At 44.0% G+C, this 19,359-nt stretch overlaps 1 protein-coding gene across 3 annotated transcripts in view; it reads left to right on the top strand.

Moving 5' to 3' along the window:
• anks1b (ankyrin repeat and sterile alpha motif domain containing 1B) overlaps positions 1–19,359 on the top strand; it is a 232,954-nt gene that overhangs the window by 200,638 nt on the left and 12,957 nt on the right. For all 3 annotated transcript variants that reach the window (XM_083999607.1, XM_083999606.1, XM_083999608.1), the window contains 3 exons: positions 4,421–4,528; positions 11,187–11,390; positions 15,971–16,096. In XM_083999607.1, coding sequence (XP_083855733.1) covers positions 4,421–4,528; positions 11,187–11,390; positions 15,971–16,096 — 438 coding nt within the window. The remainder of the gene's footprint in view (positions 1–4,420; positions 4,529–11,186; positions 11,391–15,970; positions 16,097–19,359) is intronic.

Genomic DNA, 19,359 nt, shown 5'->3' with positions numbered 1-19,359 from the left:
AGAGTGGAGCTTCAATGAAGGTGTCGTTAGTAGATGGAAAACGGAGGGAAAGGGGTTGCAAAGGAGTGTGTATGCTCGACAGCACACACACACACTGTTGTCAGTGTATATACCGCTGCTATGAATATCATTTAAATGCAAATTACTGAACCACAATGCTGCAGTCAAGCATCAGAGTGAAAATGTGTGAGTGTGTTTTAGCAATAATGGTCAGGTTGCATTCAAATCCTCATCCGCTCAGGGAAAAAAACCAAATAATCCTCATCCTCCAGATTCCTGAACAGCTGTTAATGCTGAATGTCAATGTAAATCTAAATGTATAGATCTGTGTGTATGATACAGTATGTGTCGTACCCATACACTGTTTGATTTATTTTTTATTTTTTTTGTTTTTTGGATGAGTGTATATGTGTGTGGGTGACTGCTGCTGCTGCGGCGGCTCTGTGTTGCCATGGTGACGGTTGAACTTCAGGCTGAGGTTGAGGCTTCTACTGTACTTGAAGTAGATGCTGTTGCATAAGGCAAAGTGTTACACACAGATACACAGTTAGTTACACACTGTGCAGAGCGATCACTGTGCACTTTTCTGGACTTTTTGTCTTTGTGTGTGATGATGAAACAGTGGTGGTGTCAGGACTGGTGCCATCCTCTTCCTGCCCCTCAGGAGACTGAATATTTCATAACTTTACTCTACATAAGCCCCCTAAAAAAAAATCCAGGTCATGTTTTATAGTAATGTCAAGTCAAAGTCACTGAATTTCATTTTTACTTCAAGTGGTTCAAATAAATGTCACTTGTTTTCTGTTTAGTCAGGTTTTTTATGTAGTCGTACAGTAATTTTATTTTTGCAAGGGAAAAACTGAAACTGAAACATTGAATCTTAAACTCCATCATTGAGTCTTTTGAATAGTCTGTAGTTACTTCCACTCTTGTTTGGTACAGAGGAACCTTTATATTTTGTAATTATTTTCAAGGAAATCCTCAAATCAAGTGCATTATTTCCTGTTGGAGCAGCAGATCACTTCCTCGTTTGATGCTACTGACGCTTGAAACGTGACATAGTCAGAAGCTCAGAGTGAGACATCATGGACCGAAGTCAGAGAGTCGGAGAGTCTCCTCTAGAGGAGAGAGACAGAGAGGCGGCGGTAGCACTCACACTGTAAGACGGTGGAGAAAGAGATGTGGAGGCTGTGGAAGCCAGAGAGAAGCAGAAGAGCAAAGATGAGTGAGTAGAGATTGGTGGAGGGAGCGCGGGGTGGCCATAATACGCCAATTAGTTCCACTACCCGCTAGTCCCAGCTCTGCTCTCCATTTCCCTTTGATCCGTCTAATTTTAACAATTAAATACACTGTTTCCATGCAGAGAGGAACAGTGTAGGATGTAGTTTAGTTTAACTCAATAGTGGCCACAGCCTTTTTTCCTTATTTACTGTATAACCAGTGTTGGGAAGATTGCTTTGGAAATGTAGTTGGTTACAATTACAAGTTGCCTTGTTGAAAATATAATAGTAGTGTAACTATTTCACAGAGAGAGCCAGAAGCATCTGTATCCAACTTGCGGTTTTTGAAGGAGGATGTTGACATGAAAAAACGATTTGATAAATCTGAGCTTTTGCAGAGATTTTTTCAGATGTAACTAAAATTGCAATCATGGAAATTTCCAAAAGTAACTGTAATTTAATTACACATTTTCCCCCAGTAATGTAAGTGATTACAAATATGTAAATTTTGTAATTAAACTAGTATCGCTGTTACTGTACATGTACAGTAGGCTAATTCGTTACTCCCCAACACTAGCTCCGTTTACATGCAGTGTTTTCCTCAATCTGATTGAAAACAATCGGATTCGTGATACATGCTTTCACGTCTGTGTCTCCAAACCAGAAACGTCTTTAACACTGGAAAAAGTCGTTAGATTGTTGCTAGTCGCTTTTGACAAAGCCAGATTGGCGACTTTTTCCTATTTTCCTATTTCCCGCGAACGTCAATACGTGACTCCTACGTACTAGGGCACGCATGTGCAGAATGAATAATCCACTCTATCAACCGAATCCACTCTATTCAACCGTTTATATGTGGCATCAAGCTGATTATCAATCGGCTAAGGTGTTTACATGAGACATTTTGAATCTGATTGACCTATTAATCTGATTATAAGTAGGATTTTTGGATTCATGTAAACGCTACTACTGTTTATAACAGGAGTCAGATTTTTATGAAACCTACAAAACAAGAGGACGTGTTTGACATTTTTCAGCTTCCCTCATACATTATAGCTGAGTTGTTTACATAAAATTTGCATACATACTCACTGCGTGACACATGGCCATGGTTTATTGATGTTCTGTTTGTGTATGTATGTAGGTTTTTATCTACACATACATAAAACCAAAGTGCGCTGTGCGTGTGTGCGTCCTACACCGCTGCTGCTGTTGCTGCTGCTGCTGCTGTTGTCGCTACAGTAGTTTGTATTTTTCTGTTTCTCTAGCAGATGTAGGGCAGTAATTGGTGCAGTAGATGATGATGAAGTGTGTGTGTTTGTGAGTGTGAGTGTGTGTGAGTTGCGCTGACTCGAAGCAAGACTGTTGGGAGAACCATTAGAGTCGCAGCGAGGACCTCACATCGAGGCTAATTACCACCTTTTGCCCCGAAGACACACACATCCACACGCACGCTCTCTGTCTCTCTCCCTCTCACGCACATGCACATACCTCTATAAAACCAGGCAGCAGTTTGTTGTGTAAGTGACGTATGGCCGACAGAAGGTGCAACACCACATCCCCGCTGCCTGCAGACTGCTGCCATGCCCCAGCTCGTCTCTGCAGAGCGGCACCGGTGGCTGGCAGCAGTCGGCGGACGCCTGGTGACCAGAGAGAGAGAGAGAGAGAGAGAGTGAATGCTTTCACTGGAGTCCAAGTGTGTGTGTGTGTGTGTGTGTGTGTTTTTGTCTGTGTTTGCGCCTCTGTAATGAGCTCCTGGGGAAAAATCAATAGACTGTTACAAATTTGCCACAATCTCATTTTGTTGAATTTGCATTTCATGGCTTTCGTTTGAGGGGTAAAAAGCAAAAAAAAAAAAAAAAACTCCTGGTAAACTCTCCTCAGCGTTTTATCAAATAATTACCGTGGCAAAAAAACCTGAAAACAGTGCAGGATTCGGTTTATTGTTGGGATTAAGGATTTTTATGACTCCCAGAGTTGTTTCATAGACATAGTTTGACATTTAAGCATCTTGATGAGACTTGGATGACATCTCACGTCCGTACACAACCCGACCTCCAAGCCTCCAGACTCTCTCTCTCTCCCTCTGACCGGAGCTTAACCTGTATTTATCTACATTAAACAAATGAAGTGTGTACTGTATTAAATCACAGTGTTAGAGGTGGATGTCTGAACCGTGGAGCCACAGACTAGACAATGTTTTCCTCCTTACATCTGGCCTCAGGCAAAAGTTTGCATAAAGACATGAGCGTGCGATGACTCATTGTCATCTAACTCCCAACAATAAAGGCAGTAAGCAGCATATTCCTCTGTAACACACTGTTGTAGTAATGAGACCTGACCCCTTCAGTGCTGAGCAGCTGGAAAATGTTCTGACTCTGCAGTATCGTATTTACTGTTTTTAGTCTCAAATCTCACAGCAAATCAAAACAAAGTCCTGATTCTTAAATCTGAACTTTGATTAACCCAGATTAAATTCTGATTAATCTATTCTAGATACTTAATCCATTGATTTCTTGTTCATAGTAGCTTCAGTGTGTGTCAGGCGTGCTGTTCACTATATGATCATGTTCATGTAATCAACTATTAACCAACCCGCAGCTTTGAACACAGTCGTCGGTTATGTAATAATAACAATAATGTCATAATGTATGCAAGTGCTCGGGGGCTTTTTACCTCATTATGCGCTCATTAGAAGTTCCCAGAGTGCACTGCAGTGGCTCTCTGGTGTTTTTCCCTGTGAAACTGCCGTCTGGATAGCAGATTATCCTCCATTTAAGGCAGCGCATGATGATGATGATGATGATGATGATGATGATCTGTTACCTTTATGCAGTTTTTTTCTTGCAGATGTAATCTTGTCATTATCCCGTCTTAAAGTCTTTGAACTCTTAACTCGCTATAGAAACTGTTTTAAATTATGTAAATGAGTATGAGTCGTCATTTTTTCCAGCTTTTGTCCAAAGTGTTTCTTGTGTTCTTGCCGAGAGCACAAAAAAAGCAGCATCTTAACTCACTCATGTTTGTATTTAATGACGGTAACTTGTTGTAGTCTTTAACAATGTTACATTTAAACTCACATAAAACAGAGAACTGCAGGAAAATCACGTTAGGTCACTTAAGTGCAGATCGACCAGTCTTTGCACGTTTCCCTACTCGTTGTTTAAATTTCATGTCTTTTTATCTGTTTGTTCATTCAGGTTTTGAAGATCAGTCTGATCGGACACAGAAAACGGATCTTGGCCTCGTTGGGAGACCGGCTACACGAAGACACCCCACAGAAACCTCCGCGGGCCATCTCCCTCAGGGTGAGTCACGACGTCATGACCCCCGAGCGAAACATCTAAACCAACGTGGATTCAAATTATTATGGACTCACCAGGCAGAGAGAAGCTACTGTAGAGTCTCTCCCCAGATGGCTGTGTGTGTTTCTCTTGAGGGGAAACGCAGCCTCCCCACTGCTGCTGTTACCACCCAACTGATTACCCAAATCTCTCAGACAGGCACAAAATGGCCGACCCACTGCAGTTTCCTCCCTGCCGGCTTGTCCTGGATACTAATCACAAGGAACTGGCTTTCCCTCTCCCAGTGGGGCTACGCTCTAATGTCCATATAATAGTCTCTTGCTCTTTGTGCTGTTGAGCCAAGGGAGGAACGTGTGTGTCTCCAGGTCCTAACAGCCAAAAACTGTCCACTGTGTCTCAACGTGTCCACCTGAGACATGCAGTTCTGTACTGAGCCTCAAAATAAGGAAAGAATCTTTCGTTTCTAGTTGGAGCAAGTGATATAACATTAATAAAGCTGTACATTTTCACTTTTCATGGTTTTTTCATCGATTGGATGCCATGATTAATTGCTTAGTCGATACGATGTGGCCCAGGATCAAAGAAAATCCCCCAAATGTACTGACTATTACAGATGTGAAACAGAAAAGGCAGTTTGATTTTCTCTTCATCAACTTTATTCTTTATTCGGATCCCCATTAGCTGCCGCTAAGGTGGTAGCTACTCTTCCTGGGGTCCGCATACTACAAAGTATTACAAAAACATGACATATTACATACAGTATAATAGATGATCAGTTACCTGCTCCAACAAGTCAAATTGCAAACATTTCCATAACAAAGTCCACTAAAAATCATTTATTAATCAGTCCCTTATAGTAAGTGCAGTTGCTCATTTAATTTAATTTATTAATATAATCGCTCTCAGTTTTCTAATACAGACCAAGTGGTTTCTGTTTCAGTGTAATGGTGTAATAAAGAAGAGACAGAGTCCTTAGCTTCACTGCTACTTTAGTACCAACGGTAAGTGACATACAAACATGATAACACAGCGCAAAGCAGGCTGGGAGGCTGTGTGGCTTTCCGTAAAGTGCAGTACCACTGAACAACCAGTAGGTGGTTCTATACTAACACCCATAACATCTCCCCTTTCTTTAAGTAACCCAACTCTTATGAACTATGACCTTAACCAACTACATAGCTCTGTCAACAATGTTCAGTAAATCACATTTCTGAAAAGATTCTACATTCAGCCTTAAATTCTCTACATCTGTAACATAACATAGTCACACAGTAAACATGACCCATGTAACACAAACAGTCCCCCCATGTCCTCCCTATCTTTTTTTTTTTTTTTTTTTTTTCACACCAAAGGGAGCGTGCACACCAACACTGTAGAACTCAGTTCACATTAACTTAAAGGTTCAGTCTGTCTGGCGGCCGTAACAGCCGGCCATAGCGGGAGCAAGCAGGGGAAGGGGAGGAGACAGCAGCAGTGCCTGAAGTCTCAGGTGGGCCAGAGGCATGCAGACCACCATGAAGCCCACTAGGAGCAGGCTGAGGAGAGGACCTGCCTGCTCCCTCACACTCAGTCTGTTCACTCGGTGCCTGAAATCCTCTGACTTCTGACATGGACGACTCTGACCCAGTCCTCGTGTCATGTGCTGACAGCGGCTCCGCCACACGTAGATCGACCCGATTTCGACGATAGAGTGAACCCTCGACCTCCACCAGATATGACCGTGGAGCCACCTTCTGCAGACACAGCCCTCGCCGCCAGATGCCTGTCCTGTCCCCTGGTAGTGGTTTCATCCGAACTGCATCTCCCCTGGCGAGCTCGGGCAAATCCTTAGCCGTTCTGTCATAGATGAGTTTGGAGACCTGCGTCCTGTGACGTAATTTGTTAACCACATCTGTAATGACTCGGGGCTCAAGGAGTGTAGACGCCACCGGCAAAGCTGATTTCAACCTCCGAGCCATCAGACGCTGGGCAGGACTGCTGTCCATTCCCTCTGTAGGGGTGTTTCTCCATTGCAATATTGCCTTCCATGCATCTTTACCATCTCTGAGTGCTTTCTTGCATAAATTCTTTGCAATTTTGACAGCTGCCTCCGCCTTTCCATTGGCCTTGGGATGCCTTGGTGAAGAAGTAATATGCTCAAACTCCCACTCCACTGAAAACTGGCGAAACTGAGCACAAGCAAACTGGGGCCCATTATCTGAGATGACCCTGTCGGGCTGCCCATAGCGGGCAAATTGAGCCTTGCAGCGTTTTATCGTTGTCTCTGCGCTGAGGTCCGGCAGAACATCAATCTCCCAGAAATCTGAGAAGTGATCAACTAACAACAGGAAATCTTTCCCATTGTGTTGAAACAGATCTAGGCTCACGATCTGCCATGGGCGTGTGGGCAGTTCATGGCTCAACATTGTCTCTTTTTGCTGCTTGGTGGCATACTCATTGCATGTTGTGCATTTACTGACAAAGTCCTTTATTTCACTCTGCATTCCAGGCCAGTATAAGGTCTCCCTCGCTTGTCTATAGCAGGCCTCACCACCAATGTGACTGCAGTGTACTCTGGCTAGCATTTCAGCGCGCAGCGACTTGGGGATCACCACTCTCTGTCCTCTAAACAACAGTCCATTTTGCACACTCAACTCCTCTTTAACAGGCCAGTAGTCTCTAACTGCCTGCTCAGTTTCCTCTTTGATGGCCGGCCAGCCTGCCAGGATAGTGGCCTTCACAGCTTGCAGCTGACAGTCCTTGTCTGTGTGTTGCCTTATCTGTATCAGTCTTTTGTCTGTGACATTAAGATAGTCAGCCATGTTTATGTGCTCAACAACCAGTTGCTCGTCCGCCATACTGCAGACTGTGTGCTCTGCCTGTCTTGCTCCGAGGTGTGTGTTTAAAGCAACAGCCCTGCTCAATGTATCACTCATGTACATTTCTGGTCCTGGTCTGTAGATCACTTGCAGGTTATAGTTCTGCAGGGCCAGCAGCATGCTCTGCAAACGCTTGGGAGCATTCAGAAGAGGCTTACTGAAGATCGCTATGAGAGGCTTGTGATCGGTTTCCGCTGTGATTGTATTTCGTCCATACAGGTAATGATGGAAGCGCTGGCAGGCAAACACTATGCTGAGGCATTCTTTCTCAATCTGTGCATAGTTCTGCTCTGTAGGGGTGAGAGCCCTCGAAGCGAATGCAATCGGCTGCCCCTCCTGCATCAGACAGCAGCCCAAGCCATGCTGGCTGGAGTCACTCTGCACAGTGACAGGTTTTGACACATCATAGTATCGCAGCACCGGCGTCATTGTCACGAGGCGTTTTATCTCCCGCACAGCCGCCTCGTGCTTCGGCAGCCAGTGCCACACTGCCTCCTTGTCCGTGAGCCTCCTCAGTGGCTCGCAAACTTCAGACAGCTGTGGAAGAAACTTTGCCAGATAAGTCACAAATCCAATAAGCCTCTGCACCCCCTTTACATCAGATGGAGCCGGCATGTCCAAAACAGCTCTGATTTTCTCTGGGTCAGCTTTCAGACCTGCAGCTGACAATATGTGTCCATGGAAACGCACCTCAGATACTTTAAACTGCAGTTTCTTGACACCGAGGCGCAACTTGACATGACGACAGCGGTCCAGAAGAGCTATCAGCTTTGCATCATGGTCTTTGACTGCCTCATCTGTACTGTCGCCACAGCCAACAACAAGGATGTCGTCTGCTATAGGCTCCACTCCCTGAAGCCCTGCCAACAACTCATGCTGCTTCCTTTGGTACACCTCTGGGGCCACTGACACTCCAAATGGCAGTTTCAACCATCTCTTCCGGCCCCAGGGTGTCCAAAAAGTGGTCATGAGACTGCTGGCTTCATCCAACTTACACTGCAGGAAAGCGTCCCTTGCGTCGACCAGTGTGAAAACTTTGGCTTTGGGCAGCTTGTAAAGCACATCCTCCAGAGTGGGCATGATGTAATGCGATCGCTTAAGTGCTCTGTTGAGATGGTGCGGCTGCAAGCATATGCGCAGCTTTTCTGGTCTTTTGACAACAACCATATTGCTGATCCAATCCGTGGGCTCACTGATTGATGTGATATGGCCCTCTGCTTCATATCTGTCCAGCTGAGCCTTCACAGCTTCCTTCATGGCCACAGGGACGTTGCGTGGCGCACACTGCACCGGCTGAACTTCTGGGTCCAGCTCAAAATGGACCTCTCCTGGAAGTGCCTCCACCGGAGCAGTGAAGACATCCTGGTATGATGTGATAACCGCATTTCTGGAGAGAGGCAAGGTAAGACTGTTGTCCACTGCATTGAGACGATCCACCCTGAGCTCTGTGGGGATGGTGAAGCGCATGAGTCCCATTTCCTCTGACATTGAGCCTGACAGCAGTGGCAGCTGTCGTGTGTTCACAACTTCAAACTCCAGTTTGTATGAGCAGTCCCGTACAACACAGTCTGTAGTGAAAACCCCTAGTGATGGCAGTCCCTGGTCTGAGTACATTTTCAGCATAGTGCTACTTGGTTTCAGTTTTCCCCTCGGGGCTAGTCTCTTCTTGTCCCTGAGACTCATGACGTTGCAAGTAGCCCCTGAGTCGAGCTGACACTTCTGTAATTTACCATTCAGCCGAAGATTAACAAACCATTTCTTGCCTTTTGACTCCACAGCACCAATGTTCTCTAAAGCATACACATCATTTGTTTCCATAGCAGTGTCTTCTATGTCAGTGTCCAGTCCCTCTACTGCGTGAAGTTTTCCACTTCTGTTCTTTGTTTTGTTGCAAACCCTTGCAAAGTGGTTGGCAGCACCACAAGCATTACAGGTTTTGCCATATGCCGGGCAGTGTTCTTTACCCCACCCATGAGATGTGCCACAGTACTTGCATACAACATGACCCTCTGCTTGTGATCGGGGATGCCGCCTCATTTTTTCTGTTGTGTTTGATGGTCTGCTGAATGTGTGTTTCACCATAGCGTTGACATTGTCCAAGTGAGATCTCTCCTGCTCCATGGATCTCAACTGCCATTCACTCAACTCGGCTGCACGACATGCCTCAATAGCCGTGGCTAGCGTCAAATCCTTTTCCCTCAGCAACCTTCTGCGCGTGCCCTCATTAGCGATGCCGATAACTATTTTATCTCTTATCAATTCGTCACGTAAGGCTCCATAATCACAATTAGCGGCTTTCTCCCTGAGTCTCGTCACAAAACAGTCAATTGTCTCACCTTCCTCCTGTTTGCAGCATCCGAAAATGTAGCGCTCATATATCACATTCTTTGACGGTTTAAAGTACTGTTCCAGTGAGTCCAAGATGACGGCCACGTCCGCCCGCTCATCCGCGCTCAGAGTTAAGTTGTGCTTGTAGACATGTCGACACTCTGCTCCCATAACACTCCTCAAAGTCGCCGCCTGAACCTCCTTGGACCTCGTCACCAAGCCCGTCGCTAAAGCATAATCCTCATATTCAGCTCTGAAGATTTCCCAATTTGCGCTCATGTTGCCGCTGAGCTTCATCGGAGTCGGCGGAGGAATGTTCGCGGCCATGGCTATTTCCTGGCGTTGCACCGGCGCTGCTTCAGACATTCTCGGTAACTGTTAGCGACTTGTACACCTCCGTCGTTGACTTTATATCTTCGTACACCGGATTAGCGAGACAAGATCCCAGTTCTGACACCATGTTTCAGTGTAATGGTGTAATAAAGAAGAGACAGAGTCCTTAGCTTCACTGCTACTTTAGTACCAACGGTAAGTGACATACAAACATGATAACACAGCGCAAAGCAGGCTGGGAGGCTGTGTGGCTTTCCGTAAAGTGCAGTACCACTGAACAACCAGTAGGTGGTTCTATACTAACACCCATAACAGTTTCAGCCATAACTTCATTCTCTCTCCGTCGCCGTCACGTCACTGAAGCTTCTTCGGTCTGACTGGTAACAACAGGGCGAGACGTTGTGTTAAAGCGTCTTCCCCGCCGACGTGTGAGCAGAGGGGCCGTGTTTACACAGTGATACAGTACAAACGTCAGACAGCCGAGTGCGTTAGAACAAACGGTTGAATGAACAGACTGCGCCTCAGGACGAGAGCTGAGAGTTTTAAGTTTTTAATGCTTCAGCTTCCACAGCTTTGGGAAAAAAAATTAAGGAGAAACCAGCGCTCTCTTCACATGTCGGCGAATAATCTCTCCAGAGAGATAATTGACCTTCTCCTATGTAAGACCATTACACCATTAAAACACATGAAAGTCCTGATTCCTCTGGGGATTTTCTGAGTCTCTGCTCGGCTTGAAAAACCTGTTAAATGAACAACTTTTTCCACTTTAAGGATCTAGTTGATTCTTCTTTGCCTTAAAGTGACTTAACACCGAGCAGGCGAGGCTGCAGCAGCGCTGTGCACAGAGACACTCAACCTGCTGAGACCTTCTGCTTACGCCACCGCGTCGTCGCCTCCGATTTCACAAAAGCAATTTTAGACACTCGTACACAGCAGCGTTGCAGCGCCGGCTGAAAAATAAAATGTGACAGTGCACAGTGAATGCAATTGCCCTACTTATTGTACTTGCAGCAGTGACACAGCACATTATGAAATGATGAATGAACCCTCTCTCTCTTTCTCTCTCTCTCTCTGTCGCTTCCTTCTCTTCCGCCCCCTCCAATCTCGCCACCCACCCTCCCTCCCTCCCTCGCTGCTTCCAGGAGCCAGGCGGGAACCACACTCCTCCCCAGCTCAGCCCGTCGGTGGGCCAGGCAGCGTACACGGCGGGGGTCCCGGGCGGATCTCTGGACGTGCAGCACCTCATCATGCAGGCGGACGCCCGGCGCAGGCAGCGCAGCAATGACAACTACTTCGAGGACGTGCCGCGATCCAAGCTGGAACGACAGATGGCTCAAGTCAGCATGGTGAGGAAGGAAGAGAGAGAGAGGATGGAGGGAGGGAGGGAGGGATGAATGGAGGCAGGGGAGGGGGAGAGATGGAGAGCCGCAAGGGGAGTACAGTATTATGAATGGTCAGGAGTCAGGAGATACTGTATTTATATTTTTTACTGTTAAAACATCTTATAAAAAATGAAACTAGAAGAGAAAACAAACAATAAGTGGATCCCACTCCTGTCTGACGCAGCTTTTCCCTCAGCGCCACAATAAGAAGCTCCATTACATCCAAAAACTCTTAAACACACACTGGGTGAAATGTTCCTTCATTACAATGAACATGAGCGCTGTAGTTTATTTTCAGTAACTGCACATACACCAACCTGCAGACAGCAATATTCACCGGTGCAGAAAATGTATGAATCAGTCCTGCTGTTTTAGGAAATACACAATATATAATATACTATATGTACTGTATATTTGAGCCATTTCTAAAATAATAGAAACTCCACGACCTGCTACGACTAAAATAACAAACTTTGCATGTATGTGTATCACTACAAATCAGATTTTAATAATAATCCTTCAATTGCAAATTCCAATGTACACCAGGAAGGTCTAGATCATCATCCTACATTATTACAAGTCGCACAATGTGTTTTCATATTGTGGCCTCCTTCGGCTCAACAGTAACAGTAACAGTAACAGTAACAGAAGACTTTATTAATCCCCGCAGGGCAATTCAGTTTCTACAATCCACCATACACATACAGTCAGTCACACACAGCCTAACACACATGTCAGAGGTAGCATGATGGAACATAGGAATGTACAAATGCAACTCATATCTAAAGTATAAATAAAGTATAAATAAAACTCGTAACACACGAGGCAATGACGGTCAAGTGCAAAAAGTAACAATGTTAAGAATAAGAATAAGAGGTAAAAAAAAATATATGTATATGTATTTCTATGAAGATAATATATATAAATATATATATGTATACATACATATAAATAAGAAGGATTCACATAGTCAACTCAGCATTTAACAGCACGACTGCTGAGGGAACAAATGACCTGCCATATCTATTGGTCTTTCTGGGAGGCAGCGCATAGCGCCGGCCTGACGGCATAAGTGCAAATTCATTTTTGAGAACATGATCATGATTCATAATGCTTTTTGCTCTTTGTAAGACACGTTTCTCCCAAAGAGAGTTCAAGTCACACAACCTAATGCCAATAATGTTAGAACACACTTTTACAATACTGTTCAAACATTTCCTATCTTTTACCGTTAGATTGTTAAACCAGCAAATGAAGGAAAAGGTGAGGAGGCTCTCGATAAATGATAAATATGCAGTGTGAAGAATAACTTTAGAGACTCCGAAGGAGTTAATCCTGCGCAACAAATAGATTCTCTGCTGGGCACGTTTGACCACCGTCTCAGTGTTGATGTCGAACCTCAGCTGAGAGTCGAACATCGTGCCCAGATATTTGTAAGAATTTACAACTTCTACATCCTCACTGTGAATCCTGCTTGCTTTGACAATTGGCCTGTTTCTCCTGAAGTCAATGATAAGTTCCTTTGTCTTAGAGACATTTAAATCCAGGAAACTATCATTGCACCACTTGGCAAACTCAGTGAGTACATGACCATGGTCAAACTCTGCATCTCGCAGAAGAGACAGTACAGCGGTGTCATCTGAAAATTTTACCAGAAAACTGTCCTCTTTTGTGGACCTGCAGCTGTCCGTGTATAAGATAAAAAGCAAAGGAGAGAGGACACAGCCTTGTGGAGACCCTGTACTGGACACCATGATATTAGATAAATTACTATTTACTAAAACCTGCTGTGTCCTGTTAGTTAAAAAATTTAAGAACAAAGTTAAAAGCTGATCCGGCAAGTTAAAATAGGCAGCCAGCCTCTCAATTAAAATGTATGGCTGCATCTTGTTAAAAGCTGATGAAAAGTCTGCAAATAGCAGTCTAGCATGAGTTTTGGGTTTCTCCAAGTGTTTAAAAATTTTGTCTAAGATAAATATTTTGGCATCGTCCACACCTTTGTTTGTTTGATATGCGAACTGAAGTGGGTCAAGTTTGCCCTCAACCAGAGTGAGGACTTCCTCTTTTATGATTTTCTCTAGGTTTTTTTGCCACCAGAGAGGTAAGCGCCACAGGTCTAAACTCCTTTAATTCTCTGGGTTTGCTGACCTTAGGAATGGGAATTATAAAAGAAGATTTCCAAATTGAAGGGAGCATACAGCTATCAATGCACAACTGGAAAAGGAGGGTGAAGATACCACTGAGTTGTTCGGCACAGTGGTGGAGTGTACGACCACAGATAGAATCAGGACCAGAGGCCTTTCTCTTTTTTGTTTTTTTAAATAAAACCTTGACTTGTTCATTGCATATCAAAATGTCGCTCCTAGGAGTCAAGGTGTTCTTTAACCTAGAGACTTCACTGTTAAGATCAGACCTTTCAAAACGAAGGAAGAATGTGTTAAAAGCATCAGGTAAACAGTCATCTTTAACACCATCAACACTGATTAACTGACTGGACTCAGTACCATACTGGTTGATTGCAGCCATAGATTTGATCCCGTTCCAGGCTGACCTAAGATCCCCATTTGTATATTGTTTTTCAATTCTTTCCCTGTACTTACTTTTGGCTTTGCCTATTTCAGCTCTAACTTCTCTGGATGCTGCTTTGATCTCATAAGGATCCCCCAGGAAGAAGGCCTTTTTTTTCTTATTAATAACGGACTTGAGGTCTTTTGTTACCCATGGCTTATTATTTGGGAAAACAACAACATTTTTCACTGGGATAACAGAGTCCACACAAAAAGTAACATAAGATGAGACCGTGTCAGCAAGTTCATCTCGTTCATTATTACACAATCTGCAGATTTTAGTAACACTTCAAAGCTGCACCCTGTAATTTATGTTTTTTTAGGCAGTATCATATTTCTTATCAGGGCAGTGCAGTGTAATTTAATAATAAATTAAAAACCTCAGTGATTAAATCCTCATCTCTAATAGATACAAAATGCCAACAAAAAGTGTTTTACTGTATCTGCCTGTTTGTTTATTGAAAATCCAGCATTAATAACCTGCTGCTGGAAGACAATCTGACACTGCTCTTTGGAGCTCAAATAAATTTAGTAAATAAGATGAAAGGACTTTAATGTTTCAAACTTTGTGCTATAAAATGATAAAATATGCAAACCAGACTTCAGGGGGTGAAGTGCAACAGTTTTTACAAATGGAATAAGGTATAATACTACTACTTCAGGAAATTAATGTTTATCTCCAGCAGTTCTGTGTCTAATGTCGTCGTAGGGAAAACAGTGTTTCAAACTTCTTAATCAAAAGATCTGACACTTCACAGCTCCGCATAAACAAGACACACACATTTACAAATACGTCTCAACTTTCCAGCCAATTTTTATTCTCGTCAAAATGCAAAATTAGAACTTTGACTTCCAATCAGCGACGGCGCAGTGACTCAGACTCGCACACATGTGAGGCAGCAGCTGTGTTTTCATTCATTATGATTAGAGGTTTTTTTGTGTGTCTGTGAATCGCAGAGCTTATCCAGCATAGATTATCACACACTTATGGTTAATATGCTGAATCCCCTAAGTGTTAGTGGTGTGTGTGTCAGTCACAGTGTTTCCCTCTGGTTTCCATCTTCACCAGAATAAAAGCAAAGTGTCAGAGGACAGAGGACAGATCTTCTCTCTCTGCTTCGTTACCTCTCTCCTCTGAGTGCCGCCACATTTCTATGATTGGTTACCTCACAAATGTTTCTTCACCTTCACCTTCTGTTCACTCCTGGTTTTGTTTTGTTTTTGCCCTCCAGAAAGAAAAAGAAAAAAAACAAAAAAACAAATTGCAGATTTCCAGCTGAGCCGCTCAGTGGGGTCAGAGTGTGTTTGGGAAAAACCAGTGTAATATTGTTAAGCCAGTGGAGTTTAGTGTGATTTGGCCGTAGCCTGCGGCTAAAGGCTTATCCCCAAGCTGTTTATCCAACTTGTGCATACAACTGTAACACCTCACCTCCAACTTTCTGATTTTGGGGAGGGATTATACACACAAGCAATCAGATATGGACAGACTCATAAACATGCAGCATGGCACAGGATGTGAGTGTAGCACGACCTCATGAACAAATCATCTGGTTTCATTTAGCAAAGAATGAAAGAAAGAGCGTATGAAACAAGATGGACTGTTAATCCACGGCCATCTGAGAAGTATACAGATAGGATTAAGGTATTTCCTTTGTTTAAAAAGGTGAAAGCTCACAGGGTGAATAAGCAGCGAGCAGCAATGGAGCTAAAGTATGGGAACATTCACAAGCCAAGCATAATTCATTCAAGTTTAATTTCCTCTTGGATGTTCTTCTCCGGAGCGAAGGCGTGTTCGTGTTCATGTTCGGTGCAGAGAGCTGTTACATTATGAACTCCAACTCCGGCCAACCAGCTGTGTCAACATGAGATATACACAGTACAAGCCTTGATGTCGTGTCCCGTCTTGTCTAATCTTGTGTGATCCACTTTTGCATCTTCCTGACGTGCGATTGATTTGGGTTTTTTTGTCGTTTCCAGGCCGGCGAGTGGTGCGAGCCGATCACGTTGCGTCCACCGAACGAGGCCACTTCGTCCACTCCGGTGCAGTACTGGCAGCATCATCCTGAGAAGCTCATCTTTCAGTCCTGTGACTACGAAGCCTACGTGAGTCCTGCTCTTCCTCGTTTCTAAAAAAAAACATGTGTGTGTTTATGTCTGTTCCCACTTCATTGCGCTCCAGCGGTTAATTGATCATCACAGTAGCGACCATCATGTTCTGCTGAGTGGTTTTGTCAAGGTGATAACATGAAGGATCAATGATCCTCAGCTTCACCTCTCAGTCGATAACTGCGCCTCAGATATTTTCCCTCTTACATAAAAGAACATTATACGTATATCCACGACGTTACCACGGATACAGCCTTGCAGCTTACATGCTCGGCGGCCAGACTGAACTGGGAAACAGGTAAAAAAACACTGCGGAAAAAGCAATTTGAGTCGCCATTGGCTCTCAAGACACACGGAGGGGGAATATAATTGGTGTCTGAGAAATGCTCACTCTGAGTGGTTTTGAGGCACTTTGATGAAGACGTGGAGCAGGTATGAGGCAGATTATTAAGTAAGAGAGAGTGGGAGGAGGAGGGAGGGAGAGAGAGAGAGAGAGATTGAAAATTCAAGTTTGAACAAATAGAACGGAGAGATGAAGAAATTCACCGTGATGCCGAAATCAAATATGAATGAAAACAAGAAAAGATGAGATAGAGGCAGTGAATAAGAGATAAATATCCCAGGAGCACGCCGTCTTCCCCTCTTCCCTCTGCTTAGAAGATTGATCGCGGCAGCGTGGACCACTAGGCTCCTGACAGATGTGTGTTTCAGGTAGGAAAAAAAAATATGTAGGTGCTTTTCACGGAGCCGTTTATGACAACAACACATCTCTAACGCTCACTAGTGTCCCAGGACAACGAGCTCCAGAAAGTGAGATAAATGAGCGGGAGCCACAACAGAGGGGGAGGCAGAGCGCTCAGTGTGAATATTGGCAAGCTAAAGGGGAGATGGTGAGTGAATAAGAATAAATGAGATGGATAAGTCACTGATGAGAGGACGAGAGAGTAAAGAGAGGAGTGTATTGTGTTTGTGTTAATGGGGGTGAGGGGTAAAGGAGGGGAGGGGGGGTAATAAGCCAAAAGGACAGAATATAATGGATGTATATCAGCGCTGTTCTCATTTTCATCTCTGGCTCCAAATAAACAAAAGCCTCTCCTCCTCCTCCTCCTCCTCCTCCTCCTCCTCCTCCTCCTCCTCCTCCTCCTCCTCCTCCCCTTTCAGCAGATGACACCCTAACTTTATTATGTCAGTTTTACAACTACAGCTTGAAAATATTAGCTCAAGTTATTACAAATCCGTCTCCAGTAAAAAACCCTGCAGTCATTCGAACATCATTACCACACTCACAGCATCATCAACAGCCAGCGTGATCTCAGCGTCAGGGTAATCTACTGTAGAGGCTTCTGTGGGCACAGCATACAAATATTCAGGTTTATTCCTTTGCGACTCGTGCAGATTATGTGTTTTCCAAACTATAAAAAATAAAGGTTTTTACCAGATTAGTCCATTTACAACATGGCTCCATTCAGAGTTCGTGCTTTTAGTCTCCATTCAGCACAAACGGTCACATATCTTAACTTTCTGCAATGCAAATAGGAGTAATTAAAGTATTTTAATCAGAAAGGATGATGCTCTGCTGCAGTTTCTATGGTAACAGGCAGTAACTCTGCCATAATAGTCATTTAACATTGTTAGCTTGAATCAAGACTAAAGTATTAACATGCCCAGACGACCTCCTCTCTGATCCACCACCGACCAGACGCTCTAACCGAGTCACTATCCGCGCTACATAAAAACTAATTCATCACGCAAGAGCAGTTTGCTGCCGTAATCAAATGTTCCACTAATCAAATACAAGATAAATCCTGTAAGGTCGATGTGTTTAATTCTGTGATTCTTAAATTTTTTGGAGTCGTTTGCTTTGGAGTCACACAAAGAGGTAAAATACGCTGTAAATATTTCTCCTCTAATTCACTAAAAGCCTTGTTAGGGTCCCACTTAAGGGAATAAGGCCCCGTTCCATAAGCTGGAAGGTCACGGCGAGGTGGTGAATGTCACACCCATTAAGTGCTCTAATGTCGACATAAACATCGTCCCTGTAAAACACCGTCGCCATTAGTGGCTTCGTTATTAAATCAGATGAGTACGTGTGCTGAATGTCTGACCGCAGAAGTCGCGTCCAGATGGAATAATCCGACAGACTCTGGTGTCCGTGTCCCACCAGGAGCCTCTCAAGGTTGATGTAATTACTCCTGTGTCTGTGTCCATTTAATGACGCCCTGTGTCAGAGCAGCTGAATGTTAACATGGTTTTTTAGTCATTACTCGCAGTATCAGATGTAATAGATATAATATTTATCACAGGAAGGGAGGGAAGTAGTGTACACTGGACTCCATGTTTATTTTTGGAAACATATTGGAATGAATAGGAAACGGGTGTCATCGTCTTCTTCGGGTGTTTGCACTGTGTTGTTGTTTGCACATACAGAGTAGTTGGCAGTATCCGGGGGTCTGTTGTGTTGTGTTGTGTTGTGCATGTCATTTACATACTCTCATACCCCAATCTGCCAACACCAGACACACGCACACAACAATGCTGGCAGTTTCCACACCTTTTATGCTTTTCCAGCTTTTTTCCGACTTATCAATAAGTTTAAAATGTTGGATACTTGCTTTTATTTAGAGGACTGCCGTATCATGCGGTAGGCGTGTGTTGATGTAATCCCCGGGGGCAGTTTCAGGAGCTCTGAGCTGCTGCAAACGCTCAAGTTGGGAGAGTTTTATCTAAAGTCTCTTTCTGTAACGTCACAACTTCGGCGGAAGTCCCTATATGGCAATGTACACCGACAGCTTGTATGCGATAAGTATGGAGTTTTTTATTGATCAAAACTTTCAATATCACATTAAAAGTCCCTGAAATGAGCAGAAGAGGTCTCCTTTAATCACTTGTTAAAGAATTAAGAAGCCAGAGACCACGACCATTGATTTTTTTCCTCCATTTTGTTAAAAAAAATAAAAAATAAAAAAAAATGCTGCTTCGTATAGGGAAGTTGTTGCGACTCAGTGTTCCTGTTTACGTTGGAACCGAGATGATCACGATTGGCTCTCTTCTGGCAGCTGCTCAGGCTGCGTCAGAGGATATTTACATAGAGTTGAGCCTTTCTCAGTCTTCTCCTCTGTTCAGAGTCTGTGGAGGCTGCAGAGCTGTGTCTCATTCACAACGAGTAACAGCAACCGTCTCTGTCCCGGCTTTTTGAATCCATGTGTGACAACGTTGAAGGGCTCCCACTTCATGTCCCCCTCATCATTGTTGGTGAGCTC

The sequence above is a fragment of the Trachurus trachurus genome (genome assembly GCF_905171665.1).
Source record: "Trachurus trachurus genome assembly, chromosome: 23".
NCBI lineage: Eukaryota > Metazoa > Chordata > Actinopteri > Carangiformes > Carangidae > Trachurus > Trachurus trachurus.
Note: the sequence above shows the minus strand (reverse complement) of the source record. Positions and strands in the feature narration are given on the sequence as shown.